The 17,343-nt window shown below is 39.4% G+C and overlaps 1 protein-coding gene across 2 annotated transcripts in view; it reads left to right on the plus strand.

Moving 5' to 3' along the window:
• Positions 1–17,343, plus strand: part of FBXL13 (F-box and leucine rich repeat protein 13) — a 226,515-nt gene that overhangs the window by 177,402 nt on the left and 31,770 nt on the right. Inside the window, exon 18 of one of the 2 annotated variants that reach the window (XM_019655130.1) lies at positions 15,342–15,425. The exons of the other annotated variant lie outside the window; for it this stretch is intronic. Coding sequence (XP_019510675.1) covers positions 15,342–15,425 — 84 coding nt within the window. The remainder of the gene's footprint in view (positions 1–15,341; positions 15,426–17,343) is intronic. 2 annotated transcript variants of the gene reach the window in all.

Here is a 17,343-nt window from a genome sequence, read left to right on the forward strand (position 1 = left end):
ACTGGAGTCAGGGAGACCAGGGGAGGTATTTTAGTAGTTAAAGAAAGAGACGAGGACTTCTTGAACTGGGTCAAATGCCAGAACTAGCATGGAAAGAACATATTCATGGATATTTAGGAGGTAAAACTGAAAGAATTTGGTGATTGATTCATTGCAAAAGAATTTGGTGAATTGATTCAAGATGAGGACTGGGGGTGGGGATGTAAGACTAAGAATGGTTAAAAAAATATGACCTTGTGTGGATGGAGGTACGACCTCAAAAAAGATGGGTAATGTAAGAAAGGTAACAGGTTCTGAGGGAAAGGTGACTTCAGTTATATCAGGCTGAGTTAGAGTGTGTGGAATATGCATGTCAAGGACTTGGGAGAGAGATCCTGAAGGGGGATTCAGATAGATATGGGAATCATTAGCAGGGAGGTGTGCATGTGGCCAAGACCCTGAGAGTGTGAGGAGAAATGTGCACCCAGGAAGAACACAACAAAATATCAATATTCAAGGAGTGGGAAGATGAATCTATGGACACTAAAGAAAAAAGGTGAAAATTCTGTAAGAGAATGGGTGAATGTAACCATTTTTAGAGTGGTGAGGGAATAACCAACAGTGTCTAATAGAACAGAGAAATTAAATCAGGGGAAAACCAAAATCTGAAAGAGCATTTACCATTCATTAAACAGATCCCTGCCTACCTCTCTAATATCATCTCATGCCCATGTTCCCTTCATTCCCTTTCCTCCAGCTCCATTGCCTTCTTTTAGCAACTCAAACAAGCCAAATTCTTTCCTACCTCAGGACCTTTATACACGTTGAACCTTCTTCCTGGGATGCTTGAACTTCCATTCTTCATGTGCCCAGGTTGGCAGAGGCTAAGCAAGTAGTCACTGAGGATCACAACAATAGCTAACACATATTGACATAAGCTAATAGTGCCTTTTAAGATATTTTGGACATAATTTTATCTAGAATAAACATTTGTTATGCTATTCATAATTATCAGAAAATCACACTTCTCAGTCTAGATCATTTCAAGACACTATCAATAGTTTTTATTTTATTGATGTATTCTTTCTTTAAGAAAACATAAGTCGAATGATGACATTAATGCCTTTAGATGTTTTTCTAAACAAGTAATTGTTCTTTAGTTCCTAATGTACTGTAATCTTCTCTCTGCCACATTACAGCATGGTTCCCCAGAAGGGTATTATCTGTTCAGATGGCCTCACAGTAATAATGGCTCTTGAATTATTGATAGCACACAGAGTATTTTCAAATTGAATTGCAAAACATTAATAATTCTAATTGGATATTGGCATGTGGTTTCCATGTTAATTTTAATTGTATATGTTATAAGGTCATCTAGTTTCAGGTATTGCAAGCCCCCCCAAAATCCCTCCATAACTAAATAATATAGTAGAATAGAAAGATGCCAGTGTGAGAACTTCAACAATCATTGGTATAGTCTAAATATCTCTTACATTTATCCCTCCTTGCTCTCCATCCCTGCTGTCATTGCCATTGTTGAAGCACTATTTCTTCTTGCCTTAAATATCACTGTTCTCAAATCTGTTCTCCTCTCGAGGCAGTGTGATCTTCCAGCATGCAAATATGAGCCTATCGTTTCCCTGCTTAGATTCCTTCAGGGACTGCTTACTGATTACAGTATGAAGTCTAAATAATGTAGGAACAAGCTCTTGCCTAGGTGGCCCCTGCCTACTTTGACGGCCTCACTTCCTGCTAGTTCCCACCTTTCATCTTCAGCTCAAGACACAGACCTGGCTCTCCTCTAGCTCCTCAAACATTGTCATGCTCTCCTTGCCTTCCCATCTCTGCAAGTTATTTCCTCTGTCAGAAACAGCCTCTCCCCTAATCCCTCAAATTTCAGCTGTGTGACGCTCTCCTGAAATTCCCAGGCAGGCTTAGGATTCCCCTGGCTTGTGTTTCCACGATACTTTATAATTTCTCCACTAAACCAATCAGCTCATTATATTTTAATATTCATTCCATGCTTGTCTCTCTACAGCTCTGCAAGCTTCTTGAGGATTATCCCATCTTGGGATGCCTAGCATAATGCCTAGTATGTAAGTGGTGTGTAAGATATTTGGTCAGTGAGTCTGTAAGTGAAGGAATGGATCCGGTACCATTTCCTTCCTCTCCACCAAACATTGAAGGCTTCTTCAAATTCCACATTTTTTTTTAGCTATGCTCTGAGCTGGAGTGGGAGTGCTTACAGCTGCATGTCTTAAGCTGATGATACACTTTCAAGAGACCACCCATCTGCACGGAACACACAGAAATAAAGCCTGAGGTTCAGTGAAGCAAAACGTCTAAAGCAGGAAACATATGAAATCACTTGGGATTCAAGAAATAGAAAGAATGGGAGTTAAAAGGAAGCAGGGTAACTCAGAGACAAATGGATTTGCACATAACAAGAAGTCTGCCCTATTATACTTTCTCATATGAAGCTAGACTTCTCCCTAGTCCCTTCCAGGCCATTCTCCCCAGCCAGTGGCCTTATTTATATGAATCTGCTGGTCCCACCACTAGCAATAATGATTTTCCTCGCAGGGGTTAAAGTAAATTATCTCCTGTTTCTAGCAAAATGCATACTAAAAAGAATTGCAAAATGACCAACTTAAGCTGTCACTTCCCTCAAGGAGACTGTTTGGTGGCCTAACCCCAATCTCAGCCTCCACCAGGTAAGGGGTAAATACTCTCAAGGAGGAGTTGCTCTATTTTCAGGTAACAGACATGCTGATTCTTTCTTCCCTCCATGACGAATAAAGGCTCCGTTTCTCTGTGTCAAGCAAAGCTTGCTTTCCTTTAGACTGGTAGGTCAGTAAATTAGGTCAGAGAGGTTGATACATTTAAAAAAGAAATATGATTACAAAATTGATACTAACAATCAAGTAAATAGAAATAAATGAAAATAATTGAGAAGAAAAGGTAAATTGTTTTTATAAAATTGTAATTGCTAACCAGAGTATAAAAGGGAAAATCACTTGTGAGGTTAAGATACATTTTCAAGGACATTTTCCAAGACAGTGTTATCAGTGATTTTAGAAAGAGGAGGTGTTAATTGAGATAAACATATTTCCAAGTAGAAGTTTCACTCTTTAGTCATAAAAGAATATGGTAGGCAGCACCAAACAGAGCAAATCTTTCAGAAGGGAACATATGAAATATAAACACTGATTCACATAATTACAATGGGAAATAGATTCCATCTAAGAATTCCAAGCGTATGCCAGCAAGATAAGAGAAGATTGGTTACATAAAACAGATAATTTTATAGCGTATTCATTCATTCACAAATATTTATTCATTGTCAGCTGTGTGTCAAACAGCATGCTAGGTTCTGGGAGTACTAAATGGATCTCAAGGTACAGTATAGTACCAAAACAACAAGAGTAACAACACTACTTGGTCACAAGCTATTAAAAGCATGAGTTCAGAGCATGAGTTCACATTCTGGCTGGTGCCACCACACTGTGACACCTTGGGCAAGCCTCTTAACCCCTCTGCGTCTCCATTTCCCTCTCTTTAGTACAGTGATTATAGTATTACTTTCCTGATAGTGTTGTGAGGAATACATGAGATAATGAATGTAAACTGCTTAACCTAGTGCCTGACACACGGGAAGCATTCAGTACACCTGAGCAATGATTAATTCGAATTATGGCATAATGAGGTCTATTAGCTGTGATGGAGATTTGAGCATCTTGGCACATATGCTGCATCTTGACAGCATGGAGGAGTTGGAAAGTGAGTGTTTATGTCTCTTGTCTCAGTGGAGAAGTCAGGCGAAGCTTTTCAGCTATTGAGATGCAGCTGAAGGCTGCAGTAGGCTATTTGTGAGGTAAAGAAGAGAAGCACGTGCTCATGGAGGAAGAAAGAGGTGGGAAGGCTTGGAGTCATTAGAGAAAGGCATGTGTTGGGGGATCCACAGGTGACTTCATATTGTCAGAGTATGGCCCAAGAAGGTGGGGGATGTGGCAGGAGATGAGGTTGGAGAAAGAGGGGGAGGGCAGAATATGAATGGCTTGGGTGCACCACAAAGCAATCCAGACTACATGCTCTATGCAGTGGGAGCCACTGAAGAACTCTGAGTGGGACTCATACGGGACCCTGTACGGAAACAATAGTAAGGAAGATCTATGTAAGAAAGGGTGAGCTATTGCAGTAACCACTAGAAATAATGAGATTTTGATAGCAGTTGCAGAAGGGACAAGTATAAAATGTATTTAGTAGGTAGTAGAGATAGGGCTCATCAGTGGGTGAGATTGGCCCTCAGGCTAATCGGCTGCAGGGTTTGGCCACATTCACAGCTTATGGGTTGCTGTGAGGGGTGCTTACCCAACAGAACGGGATTCTCCCCAGCGGGCCCTCATGCCTGTTGAGACTTACCTTTATGTGTGCCGCTTGTAGGGCTAATTGGCCAGTACTCTGCTGTGGTCTGAAGCCCGCCTCCAAGTATGTTGGTTCTGGGGCCTCTCGGGAAGGGCTCTGGTCCAGACCTAAGTCACCCTCTGCCTGTGACTGGCCGGGGACTAACTGGTAGAAGCTGCAAAGCTATCCATGGTTGTTTACTGCCTGTACTAGAGTTGGAAGCATGTAGGAGAGGACACACTGCAAACCGAGGTCAGCTACCACCAGTACCAGCCTGGAGGTAGTTCCTCAAAAAGCCAGGACACCCTGAGGCCTCATGCCACCTGCCAGCTCCCATAAGGTTTAGCTGCTGATAAAGCTTCATGCAGTGTGCGAGTTGGGTGAGGTAGGGTCTCAGGGAGTCATTAGGAAAAGTCGTGGTCACCAGGTTAATGTAGACTCTAGTTTGGTGCCAGTGCTGAACCTGGAGCTACTTAGAAAAAGTCTCAGAGCACAATGAGGTCAGTTGCCACCCACCCTGGAGCCCATGGACTCTGAAAGTTTTCCAAGAAAGAGTGCAATGTAGGCAGGGCTGTCTGCTCTTGAGAAAGTGCTTCTGGTGTTGGAGTAGTTGGGTCGGGCGGGTTCCCGGTGAGTCAGTAGGGTGGAGCAGCAGAGCTCACCTGGCCAATCAGATTCAGATTTGGCCTGTGGGGGAGGGCTCAACACAAAAAAGATGGCGCCCACCTGCCAGCTGCACTGGAGAAGGAACCCACACAGGGAAAATGGCGACTGTCATCCAGCCCTGCCCCAAAGCCACAGACCTCAGTCTGCCCCCAGTATGCCTCTGACGCCTCCCAAGTCACCGTCCCTCTGCTGGAGCCCAAGGTGAGTGCCTGGGGGTGAGAGAATCTGTGTGCCGGCTGTTTAAGAGGATATTGAGGTTTCCTACAGCCTTCTGTCCCACCAGGATGGTCAGAATCCCCACTGTTTTTCACAGCCAGATGTTGTGGCAGCTTCCCTCCCAGTTCTCAACCTCCTCATGGAGGTTTGGGCCAGCCCGTTTCACATCTCCACCCCACCTACCAGTCTTGAGGTGGCTTCTTTATATCCTTAGTTATAAAACTTCTGTTCAGCCAGACTTTAGATGGTTCTCCAGGTTGATCATTCTATAATATAATTGTAATTTTAATGTGTTCATGGGAGAAAGCAAGCAAAGTGTTTATCTCCTCTGTTATCTTGGATCTCTTTCAATTTGTACTTCTTAATCCCTTTCCCCTTTTCACTCATGCCTAACCCTCCTCTCATCTGGCAACCATCAAAATGTTCTTTGTATCTATGAGTTTGTTGCTGTTTTGTTTGTTTATTTTGTTTTTTAGATTCCACTTATAAGCGAAATCATATGACATTTGTCTGTCTCTGTCTGACTTACTACACTCAGCAAAATACTACCTAGGACCATTCATGTTGTTACAGATGGCAAGATTTCATTCTTTTTTATGTCTGAGTAATATTCCATTGTATATATGCACTCCTCTTCTTTATCCACTCATCCATTCAGGGACACCAAGGTTGCTTCATATCTTGGCTACTGTATATAATGCTATAATGAACATATGGATGGACATGTGCCCATGAAGTGACATTTTGGGTTTTTTCAAATAAGTACCCGGAAGTGGGATTTTGGGTCCTTCTTTGTCTCTTTATAGCTTTTGTTTTAAAGTCGATTGCTACCTCAGCTTTTTTTGTTTGTTTCCACTTTCATGAAATATCTTTTTCCATTTCTTTACTTTCCATCTGTTTGTGTCTTTCAATCTGAAGTGAGTCTCTTGTAAGCAGCATATATAAGGGCTTTGGGTTTTTTGATCCATGCAGCCTTCCTATGTCTTTTGGTTGGAACATTTAATCCATTTACATTTAAAGTAATTGTTGATAGATATGTAGTTATTGCCATTGTATTATTCATGGTTTTTTATCTTCTTTTTAAAGAAATCCCTTTAACATTTCTTGTAATACTGGTTTTGTAGTGATGAAGACCTTTAGCTTTTTCTTGTCTGGGAAGCTCCTTATCTGTCCTTTGATTCCAAATGATAGCTCTGCTGGGTAGAGTAATCTTGGTGGTAAGGCCTTGCTTTTCATCACTTTGAATATTTTGTGCTAATCCTTCCTGGCCTGCAAAGTTTCTGTTCAGAAATCAGCTGACAGTCTTATGGGAGCTCCTTTGTAGGTAACTTAACTGCTTTTCTCATATTGCTTTTAAGATTCTCTCTTTGTCTTTAACCTTTGCCATTTTAATTATGATGTGTCTTGGTGTGGGCCTCTTTGGGTTCATCTTTTTTTGGACACTGTATACTTCCTGAGCTTGTATGTCTATTTCATTCACCAGGCTAGCAAAGTTTTCAGTCATTATTTCTTCAAATAGGTTTTCAATTCCTTGCTCTCTCTCTTCTCCTTCTTGTACCCCTATGATGCAAATATTGACATTTGATGTTGTCCCAGAGGCCCCTTAAATGGTGCTCATTATTTTGGATTCTTTGTTTTGTTTTGTTTTTTTGCTGTTCTGATTGGGTGCTTTCTGTTACCTTATCTTGTAAATTGCTGATTTGATCCTCTGTTTCATGTAATCTACTGTTGATTCCCTGTAATGTATTTTTTATTTCAGTTATTGTATTCTTCATTTCTGACTGGTTCTTTTTTATGTTTTCTATTTCCATTTTTATGTTTCCTATCTCTTTGTTTAAGTTCTCCCTGATATCATTGAGCATGATTGTAACCCATGTTTTGAACTCTGCCTCTGGTGGAATGCTTGTCTCCATTTTGCTTAGTTTCTTTTCTGGAGCTTTATTCTATTCTTTCATTTGGGATATTTTTCTTTGTTTCCCCATTTTGGCTGCCTCTCTGTATTTGTTTCTATGTATTAGGTAGACTGCTATGTCTCCCAGTCTTAGTAAATTGGCCTTTTGTAGTAGGTGTCCTGTGGGGTCTAGTGGTGCAGTCTCCCTGATCACCTGCTCTGAGTGCTCCAGGTGGGTGCCTTGTGTGGGTTGCCTTTGCCCTCCTGTTGTAATTGAGCCTTGGGTGCTGTTTGCATATCAGTGGGAAGGATTGACTCACGGGCTGATTGGTTGGAGGACTGGCTGTGACTCAGTGGAGCTGTTGTGCAGGGGTGACCCTATGGAACAGGATTCCCTTTGCCCAGCTTGCCCTTTGGGTGTGTTGTCCATGGAGGTAGCCAAGTGGTGCTTTGGTTCAGTCTGAAAATGGCCACCAGGCATGCCAGCCCAGAGTCTCCTAGGAGGGGCGTCACCACAGTCCAAGTTCACCTTCAGCCTATGCCACCTGGGCCACCTGGCATGAGCCACAAAGTCATCCACAGATGGCTACCACCTGTGCTGGGTTTGGAGGTGACTGAGACAGGATGAGCTGTGAATTGAGGTCAGCTGCCACTAGTGCTGGGCTTAGGGCTGCTTAGGTATGGCACATGCTGAAGCCAGATGCCGGTTGTTTTGGGTTTGTGAACCTTTGAGAGATTTTAGGAAAGTCTGAATCATAAGCTAATACAGGCCATTTGTATGAAAAAGCCACCAGAAGCAGCTTGCTTGGGTCCACAAGCTGGGTGCGGTGGGATCTCAGGGAATCATCAGAGCATGGTGAAAAGCGTCAGCCAGGTTGCTGGAAACTCAGATATGGTGTCCACCTGGATCTGCAAGCTGGGAGAGGGAAGGACTCAACAAAGGAACAATGGCTTCTGCCAGCACTTCTGTCTGCAAGAAAGCTACCTTTCTAGGCACCTCACCCCATATGTCCCAGGTGCCTTTCAAACTGCTGCCCCAGTGCTCAGAGTGAGTTTCTCAGCAAATATGTCTGTGCGTTGACAATTTGAGAGGAGTGGCTGGGATTCCAGCTGTCCGTTGGGTCACACAGCCAAAATTTCCACTGGCTTTCACAGCCAGAATTTGAGGAACTTCTCTCTCCAGCACTGGAAACTTGGACTGGATATCTCGGTGTGGGGCTGGGACCCCTTGCTCCTAAGGGGGGACCTAAATATCTCTCCTGATTTTTAACTGCCACGTGTGGGTGTGGGATTAGCTCATTCCATGTCTCTGTCCCTCCTACTAGTCTTGAGTTGGCTTCTTCTGCATATCCTTATTTATAGGATATAAATTTTTATTTATAGTTCAGTTAGACTTCAGGAAATTCTCAATGATGGTTGTTTTATATTTTATTTGTAATTCTAAGCTGATCATGAGAGGGGGAAAGCACAGCATTAACCTACCCTGCTACCTTGACCAGAAATCAATATACAAATATTTGTAATGGACCCGTGTATTGGTTTTTAGCCAACTTAATCTAAATAACATTTCACATTGAGAAATTTCATTTGTTTATTCCTTATTTGTTTTCTTCACCCTTTTCTTTTTTTTGATACATAGTTATCTAAGTCTTACTATATTTAAAGCAGCAATTCTAGGTTTGAGTTGAAAAACAGGAATAAGAGAAGCAAGTTTTTATTTCCCTTTTCTCCCCCCTCAATTTTTTCCTTCTTTTGAGATGAATATTTTGTTGCTGTTTTGGCTACTTGGTGTCCCAATGGGTTATAGCAATTTTTATTGACATCAGCAATAGAATAAGTATGGCAGCCTTACACTCATTCTCAAATATTGGCTCTTTTGATTTCAAGAAAAATAGATGGGAATTAAAACTATTGTCATTTTGAATTTGCATTTAAAAAAATTCTAGAAATATTAATTTTTCCCTATATTTTCTTAATATTGCAATTGTATTTCTACTTATCTGAATATTCTGTTCACATTCTTTACTCATTTATGTATTATTACTGCCAGTTTGTATGAACTCCTTAGAACAACATAGTTATTAATCACTTCTCATCATTTTATATTTTCTCCATTTCTTTAAAATGGCTTATCTTACAATCATGGAAGATAGATTTGTTTTACTATTTAGTATTTTTTCCCAAAAATGTTTACCTAGAATCTAATCATAAGGAACAATCAGACAAATCATTACGTGGTATATTCCACACAATGTTGGTTTCAGGACATCTTTAAAAGGCAATTGAAAGATAAAATTTAAAGAAAAAAGAGACTAAAGAAACTAGACAACAAAATGTAATGATGAACTCTGACTTGGTCCTGAATAAAAAACAAATCTGAATATTGGCTTTGTATTAGATAATATGGTACTATCTTCCCCTCACTGACCTTTATACTTCTAGTTTCTATCCCAGAGCTTGATCAGTATAATACATGCTAAATAAATACTTGTCAAGTGAATGATGAGTTAAGAATGAATGAATTTTGCCCAGACCTGAGATTTACGACTTCTAAAGGTATAAAGAAAGTCTGTAAAATGTTGGAACTATCAGTTGTGTCAGAGAACACCTCCTAATTTGGAGCATTTATGAACTTCAGGGTGCCAAGTAGAACATTTTACCTAGCTGGTTCTGATATTCTTTAAGTCATTAATCTGCCAAGCTTCTGAGTCAGAAAGCCATTAAAAAAATTATTCCTGTCAACTACATAGAATAGTGCGTTTCACTTGTTCAGAGAATCTGGTCTCCCATATCCAGCACCAGGCAGTGTTTAGTGGAGGCCTCGACTCCCCCAGCTGGCTTAGGTTTGTTGCTGCTCATTTACAAAGTTGTGTTTACTTAGAGTAGCAAGGCCTTATGAAAACTTGTCCAGCACATAAGCATGATGAAATCTCTTGCTCCCTGTCTTGCTAGTAATAGACTGGCCAACTGGGTCTGAGCAATTTTTGTATTCATCTTGGACTGAAGGATGCTGTAGGAATAGTCCTAATTTGCATTCAGTTATACAATTATTACATCAATTCAACTTTTACAAACATTTTTATTGAGATATAATTCACATACTATAAAACTCAGCATTCAAATGTACCAACTCAGTAGTTTTAGTACATTGATGGAGTTGTGCAACCATCGCCACAATCTAATTCCAGAACATTTTCATCACTCCAAAAGGAAACTCCCTTTCCATAAGCAGTAACTCCTTATCCCTGACTCACCCTCTAGCCCACCATAGGCAACCACTAATCTACTTTTTGTTACTATATATTTGCACATTCTGGACTTTTCAGAGAAGTGGAATCATAGAATATGAGGCATGATAAAAAAATACTGTGAATGTTTAAATTTAAAAAAATTATTACAGTGGCGCTTTGGTTAAGAGCTGGCTTGGGACGCCAGCTCTGAGCAGCAGGGCCCCGGTTCAGATCCCATATGAGGGCCAGTGATGCTGTGACCTTCACAGCTAAGACCTGGAGCTGCGCTGCTGTGAGTCGCCGGCGACGCTGTAGGCTGCAGCCCCTGCTGCAGTAGGCTGCCATAAGCTACCCTGTGTGGCCAGCAGCCAGTGTGAGCAGCTGGCAGCAGGTGTGAGCTGCCAAGCGCCGCAGTGAAGGGCCGTCCATAAGCCGGCGACTGATCTGCCTCACCCGGGAAGAGCGCAATGATGATACCAACATGGGCCAGTGAAGCAACGTCCTCCACAACTAGACTGAAGAACAAAAACGACAGCAACTTGTCTGTTCCCCTTTCCCGATTCCCCAACGCTGTTCCCTCCCCCAATTCCCCAATAAAAATCTTTTAAAAAAATTATTACAGTAAAAGGCACATTGCCATTAATTCCCCTCAAAATACTCCCCCTTGCTTTGAACACACTTATCCCATCATTCTTGCCACTTTCTGAAGCAGTTCTGGAAATCTTTCATGTGTGTCTTGAGTTGCACTGTTGTGGCTGTCTCAATATCCCAAATTGATTCAAAATGTTTTCCTTTCATGGTCAGTTTGACTTTGGAGAAGAGCCAGAAGTAGCACGGTGCCAGATCTGGTGAATAAGGTGGATGAAGACACATTGTAATGTTTTATTTGACAGAAATTGCTGTGTACCAGAAGTGATGTGTCACACAGAGTGTTGTCATTGAGGCTAAAGACATGAAAGAGGACTTCCAGAACTGCTTCAGAAAGTGGCAAGAATGATGGGATAAGTGTGTTAGAAGCAAGGGGGAGTATTTTGAAGGGGATTAATGGCAATGTGTCTTTTACTGTAATACATTTTTAAATAACAAATTGTTTAAACATTCACCATATTCTTTGATCATACTCGTATGTGGTCTTTTGGGTCTAACTTCTTTTACTTGACATAATGTTTTAAATGTTCATCTATATTAGTATGCATCAGTACTTTTTTATTGCCAAATAATATTCCATTGTATGGATATAACACCTTATTTATCCTTTCACAAGTTGACACATTTGGCTTGAAATAACTTTTTTTCTATTATGAATAATGTTACTAGGAACATTTGAATATGACTTTTTTACATTAACATGTATTTTCATTTCTCTTGGGTATATACCCAGGAGTGGAGTTGCTGGGTCATATGGTAACTCTATATTTAACTTTTTGAAGAACTGCCAGACTATTTTTCCAAAGTGACTGGACCATTTTACATTCTAATCAACAGTGAATGAGGATTTTAATTTCTTCATATTCTCACAACATTTGTTGTGTTTGTTTTTTATTATTAGTTTCAGGTGTACAAAACAATGCAATAGTTATACTTTTCACCCCTCACAAAGTGACCACCCCCCTCTCCCAACAAACCACCCCTCCCCCAATATCATACATATCTATCACAATTTCATCAACTCCACTCCCTGCACTGTACTCCACATCCTGTAATCACATATATATCAAATCTTAGTTGACATACAATATTATTCAACAGCAGCTTCAGATGTACAGTGCAGTGGTCAAGCCTCTACACCGTCCATGAAGTGGTCTCCCTAACAAGACAGAGTCCATCTGACCTCCTAAAAAATATTTGCAACATTATTGATTATGCTCCCCAAACTTTCATATCCCTGTGGCAATATTGTAGTTACCAATTTATGTAACAACATTTGTTAATATCTGTCTTTTTAAGTATAGCCATCCTAGCAGGTATGTAGTAGTATCTCACTGTGGTTTTGATTTGCATTTGCCTAATGGCTAATGATGTTAATTAATTAAAACTTGAGGTCATACATTTTTTTTTTAAATTGGGGAAATTGAGGGAGGGTAATAGTGTTGGAGAATTGGGGAGAGGGACCAGCCAAGTTGTTGTTCTTCAGTCTTAGTCATGGAGGGTGCCAGTTGTGATCTGGCTGCCTGTCGGCAGCTCGTGGCCTCTAAGCTCAAGGTGTTGTGTTACAATCTTAGTTGCAGGTGGGCCACCATCCCATGTGGGAGTAGAACAAGCAGTCTTGTTGTTAAGAGCGCACGCCACTGAGCCATCCGGGCGGCAGCTCAGCTCAAGGTGCCAAGTTCAGTCTTAGTTGCGGGCGGGTGTAGCCCACCATCGAACAGGCAGTCTTGTTGTTAGGAGCACGTGCTCTCACCAGCTGAGCCATCCTGCCACCTGTTGGCATCTCAGCAGCAGCTCAGCATCACTGGTCCACATGGGAATCGAACCGGCGGCCCTGTTGCTCAGAGGTCATGCTCCTAAGCTAACTCTTAACCAACTGAGCCACTCGGCCAAACATAGGTCACACATTTTAATGATCAATGATAGTGATAAGATATGGCATTCTATTTTAATATTAGTTAATATTAATTTTTAGTGATTTTGAATGAAGTGGTAAAGAGGATATAGGCTGTTAAATTTCATAAATAGCAAGTGTGTTTCATTTCCAGATCAACTTAAAAAATTCTGAGTTGGCTACATAAAAGTAACAGAGAAACAAAAACTTCAGAGGTAATTTCATAGGACAAATTCCCCGTAGCATAACAAAACATATTTAGGTATTATTGAGTACACAGCAAAGAACAAACTTTGCATCTCTTACTTAATATTTTTGTTCAAACAATTTGAACAAATTGAGGGGATATCTAAATCCATTTCTGTTGGGGGAATATCTAAATCTAATTCTTCTAATGTGAATAAAATAACATCCACATCTGGAACCCAGACCACATGGGATGCTCCACAGGGTTTGGTCATTCTTTGTTTTGAAACAAGAAGGCAGAAAACATAATGTGTTCTTAACAAAAGAACCCACATTTGCAATAAAGTTAAAAGAAGGAACAGAGTATTTTATTTTTGGGTGGTGTACAAAACCATTAAATGAAATTAGAAATTGCTGTTTAAACAGTGGCTTCAATTAAAAAGTCTTTAAAGCACTTTTTTCTTTGATCTGGATTTTTTTTTTAAATGAAAGGGCATAATATGTGCATCAGCAAAACAACAACAACAACAAAAACCAAGATATAGTATTTGCATAATCATTTTCAATTATGGTCCAAATGTTGTGTTTAAGATCAATAAAATGTAAACTAGTCCTGCAAATAAAAATTTAAAAGGAGAAATTTATATACCATTTTTGGTATTTTTCCTTTCTAGCCAGCTCTGGGACCATAGGATAACAAGAAACTGTTCTTGTCCAACTGATTTAGAAAGCATGTCTTATGGAGTTATAAAAGCAATGTGGTCCTGAATGCAAACAGGAGGCTGGCATCTACAAGGCATACTCATATTAGTCAGTTCATTATCTGAATGTTAAGTCAGTTTAGAGGGCAAAGTACTGAGAAATGGGACAGCAAAACAAAACCACAGTGAGATACTACCTGACATCAGTCAAAATGGCTATTATCAAAAAGTCAACAAATAACAAGTGTTGGCGAGGATGTGGAGGAAAGGGAAACCCTGTGCACTGCTGGTGGGATTGCAAATTGGTGCAGCCGCTATGGAACACAGTAAGGAGATTCCTCAAAGAATTAAAAATAGAACTACCATATGACCCAACAATCCTACTTTTGGGTATTTATCTGAAGAAAATGAAAACACTGATTTGAAAAGATATATGCACCCCAATGTTCACTGCAGCACTATTTGCAATAGCCAAGATTTGGAAGTAACCTAAATGTCCATCGATAAATGAATGAATAAAAATGTGGTATATATAATGGAATATTATGCAACATTAAAAATAATGAAATTTTGCCATTTGTGACAACATGGATGGACCTAGAAAGTATTATGCTAAGTGAACTAAGTCAGGCAGAGAAAGACAAATACCATATGATCTCACTTATACGTGAAATCTAAAAAAACAAAACAAATGAACAGACAAAACAAAAATAGACTCATAGAAATAGAGATCAAACTGATGGTTGCCAGAGGAGAGGAGCATGTGGGGATGGGTGAAAAAGGTGAAGGAGAATATAGTCAATAATATTGTGATAAATTTACATAGTGACAGATGATCACTAGACTTAGTGTTGTGATCATATTGTAAGGTATATATGTATTGTACACCTGAAACTAATATAATATTGTATACCAACTATACTCAAATAAAAAATGTTTTTAAATTTAAAAGCTGAAATGGGCAATCTAATTTTTAAATAAAAAGAAAAATCTTTTTTAAAAAAACAAAAAGAAACAAAGCTTTTACACTGAAAAAGCACTGAGCTATTGATGAATGTTTATCTGTTCACTGGCCTTTATATAAAGATTTGTTCCCTCTCTTTTCAGGCAATTAAAAATAAAAAATGAGCTAAAGATTTTTAGATTTTTAGGTTAGGCATAAATGAGAATTTGTTGTCAAATAGATTCATTAGCCACATGAAGTGTATTCAAAATAAAGTTGTAAGTTTAGAGGTCTTTTAGATTTGTTTATATTGATTCAGATAACATTTACCTGGGAACAGGTGGCAAGATGAGTTTTTAAGCTCTGGGATTCTGTGACACTTTTTGTAAAACATTAGATAAAGACAACCTGAATTTTTTATTTAATGATATTGCCTAAACAAAGTGATTTTATGATTTGTTAAGTGTAAAGAAATGTAAGGAGCTAAATTTTTTTAGTTTACATAATGGCTCTTGTCTTATTGGAAATATACCTTCTAACTTAATTACAATCATAAAATAATCTTTATATTAAATATTTTTAGGGACTGACGATACTTTCCAGACATAAAAAATTAAAGGAACTTTGTCTATCCGAGTGTTATAAAATCACCAATTTTGGAATTCAGGTAAGATAATTAAGTCATTCTGTTAAATAATTTAGATTGAAAATGAAGCACAAATTGCATAAAGAAAAACACGTATGTGATCTTGGTTGAGACAAAATCAACTCCTGGTCTTTAGTCAGGTCTCTGCAGCCTAAAGTGACTGAGAGGATTTGTATTCTCATTTTCCTGTCTACTCTCTGCCTTTCCAGTGTCAGGCTCATAGGATAAATAGACATAGGTAGACATTTTACTTGGAGAATGGTGAAATGCACATGAAGATGATGTCTGGAGATAGAAATGTTATACAATCTAACCATGAAAATTGGGAAAGTTTGAAAAATATACGAGGTACTTAACAATTAGGAACTTAAGTTACTCAAACACAATGAGTAGCACACTTTACCAGAATGGAAAGCGAGAGATAGGTAATTGAATAGGAGAAATGACTGTGTGTTCAATTTGATACTTTAAGAATTTGGGAGAAAGGTAAATTTCCTAGACCTGGCCTGGAGGGATGGGAAGGAAGTCATCATAGCTATTGTGAACAGGCTGCAGCACAACATTAGGCATCTCAGTGTGCTGCTAAGAGAAGAAAAAACAGAATCATGTGTCATACCTGTACTGAACTATTGGGTCTTCAGAAAAGTCATGACATATTTTGTCTATGTTTTTCAAAGGTCATTTATTTATATAAAGAACAAAGATCAATCAATGATATATTGCCTGTTTTGTTCGATAACCTTTTGCCATCTTTCAGTGAGCTTCATAATTCCTCATTCATAGAAGGACCTGTCTTTATTTGAGAAACACTGAACAAGGTGCTGATTTACAGCCTCATCTGAAATGAACGTTATACCATGCAAGGAGTTTTGAAGAGAGCGAAACAAGTGGTAGTCTGACAGTGCAAGGACAGACGAGTATGGTGGATGTGGCAACACATCCCATCAAAGCTCCAATAATTTTTGACGGGTGATCAAACTTGTATGTGGTCTCGCATTGTTGCAATGGAACACAACTCTTACAATTAACAAGCTCTGGACATTTCTAGATGATGGATTCTTTCAAACTGTCCAATTGCTGACAGTACACATTCAAGTTGATTGTTTGGTTCCTTTGGTAGGAGCTTGAAAAACATGACACCTTTAAAATCCCACCACACTGAGAGCATAACCTTCCTCTGATGAAAGTTTGCTTTCGATGTTGTTTGAGGCGAATCATCACATTAGGCCCAACATCGTTTGTGCACCACATTGTTGTAAACAATCCACTTCTCATCACCAGTTATCGGTCGCTTCAAAAAAAGATTGTTTTCCTCACACTTAATGAGCATATTGCAGATGTTTATATGCACCATCAAATGAATTTCTTTGAGTTCATGTGGAACCCAAATATCGAGCTTGCTTATGTATCTCAGCTTCTTCAGGTGGCCGTGAATGCTTGAATGATAGATGTTCAATGTTTCTGCAATCTCTGGTGTTGTGTAACGTGGGTTTGATGATTAATGCCTTTATTTTATTGTCATCGACCTTGGAGGAGCATCGTTGAGATCAAAATCATCAGCACAGAATTTCATGAGCCATCGTTGGCACTGACTTTCTTGTAGAGCATTGTTACCATAAACTTTATGCAACTTTTCACAAGCTTGATGTGTGTTCTTCCCTTTATGGAAGTAAAACAGTAAAATATGGCAAAAATGCACAGTTTGATCTTCCATCTTCAACTTGTTGTAAAATCTCCAAAACTCAACCAAATCGCTCAATTTTTTTCAGACTTAAGCTAGAACTGTCAGCTGTCAAATGACATAGCAATAACATAGATGTGAATGACTCTAGTACTTTCAAAAATGAACTAGTGCCATCTGTTGCAAATATGCATCATGACTTTTCCAAAGACCCAAATAGGATAAAATCTGGTTGCCTATTAGTAAATAACGGAAGGT

Source organism: Hipposideros armiger, unplaced genomic scaffold (assembly GCF_001890085.2).
Source record: "Hipposideros armiger isolate ML-2016 unplaced genomic scaffold, ASM189008v1 scaffold_236, whole genome shotgun sequence".
Lineage (NCBI taxonomy): Eukaryota > Metazoa > Chordata > Mammalia > Chiroptera > Hipposideridae > Hipposideros > Hipposideros armiger.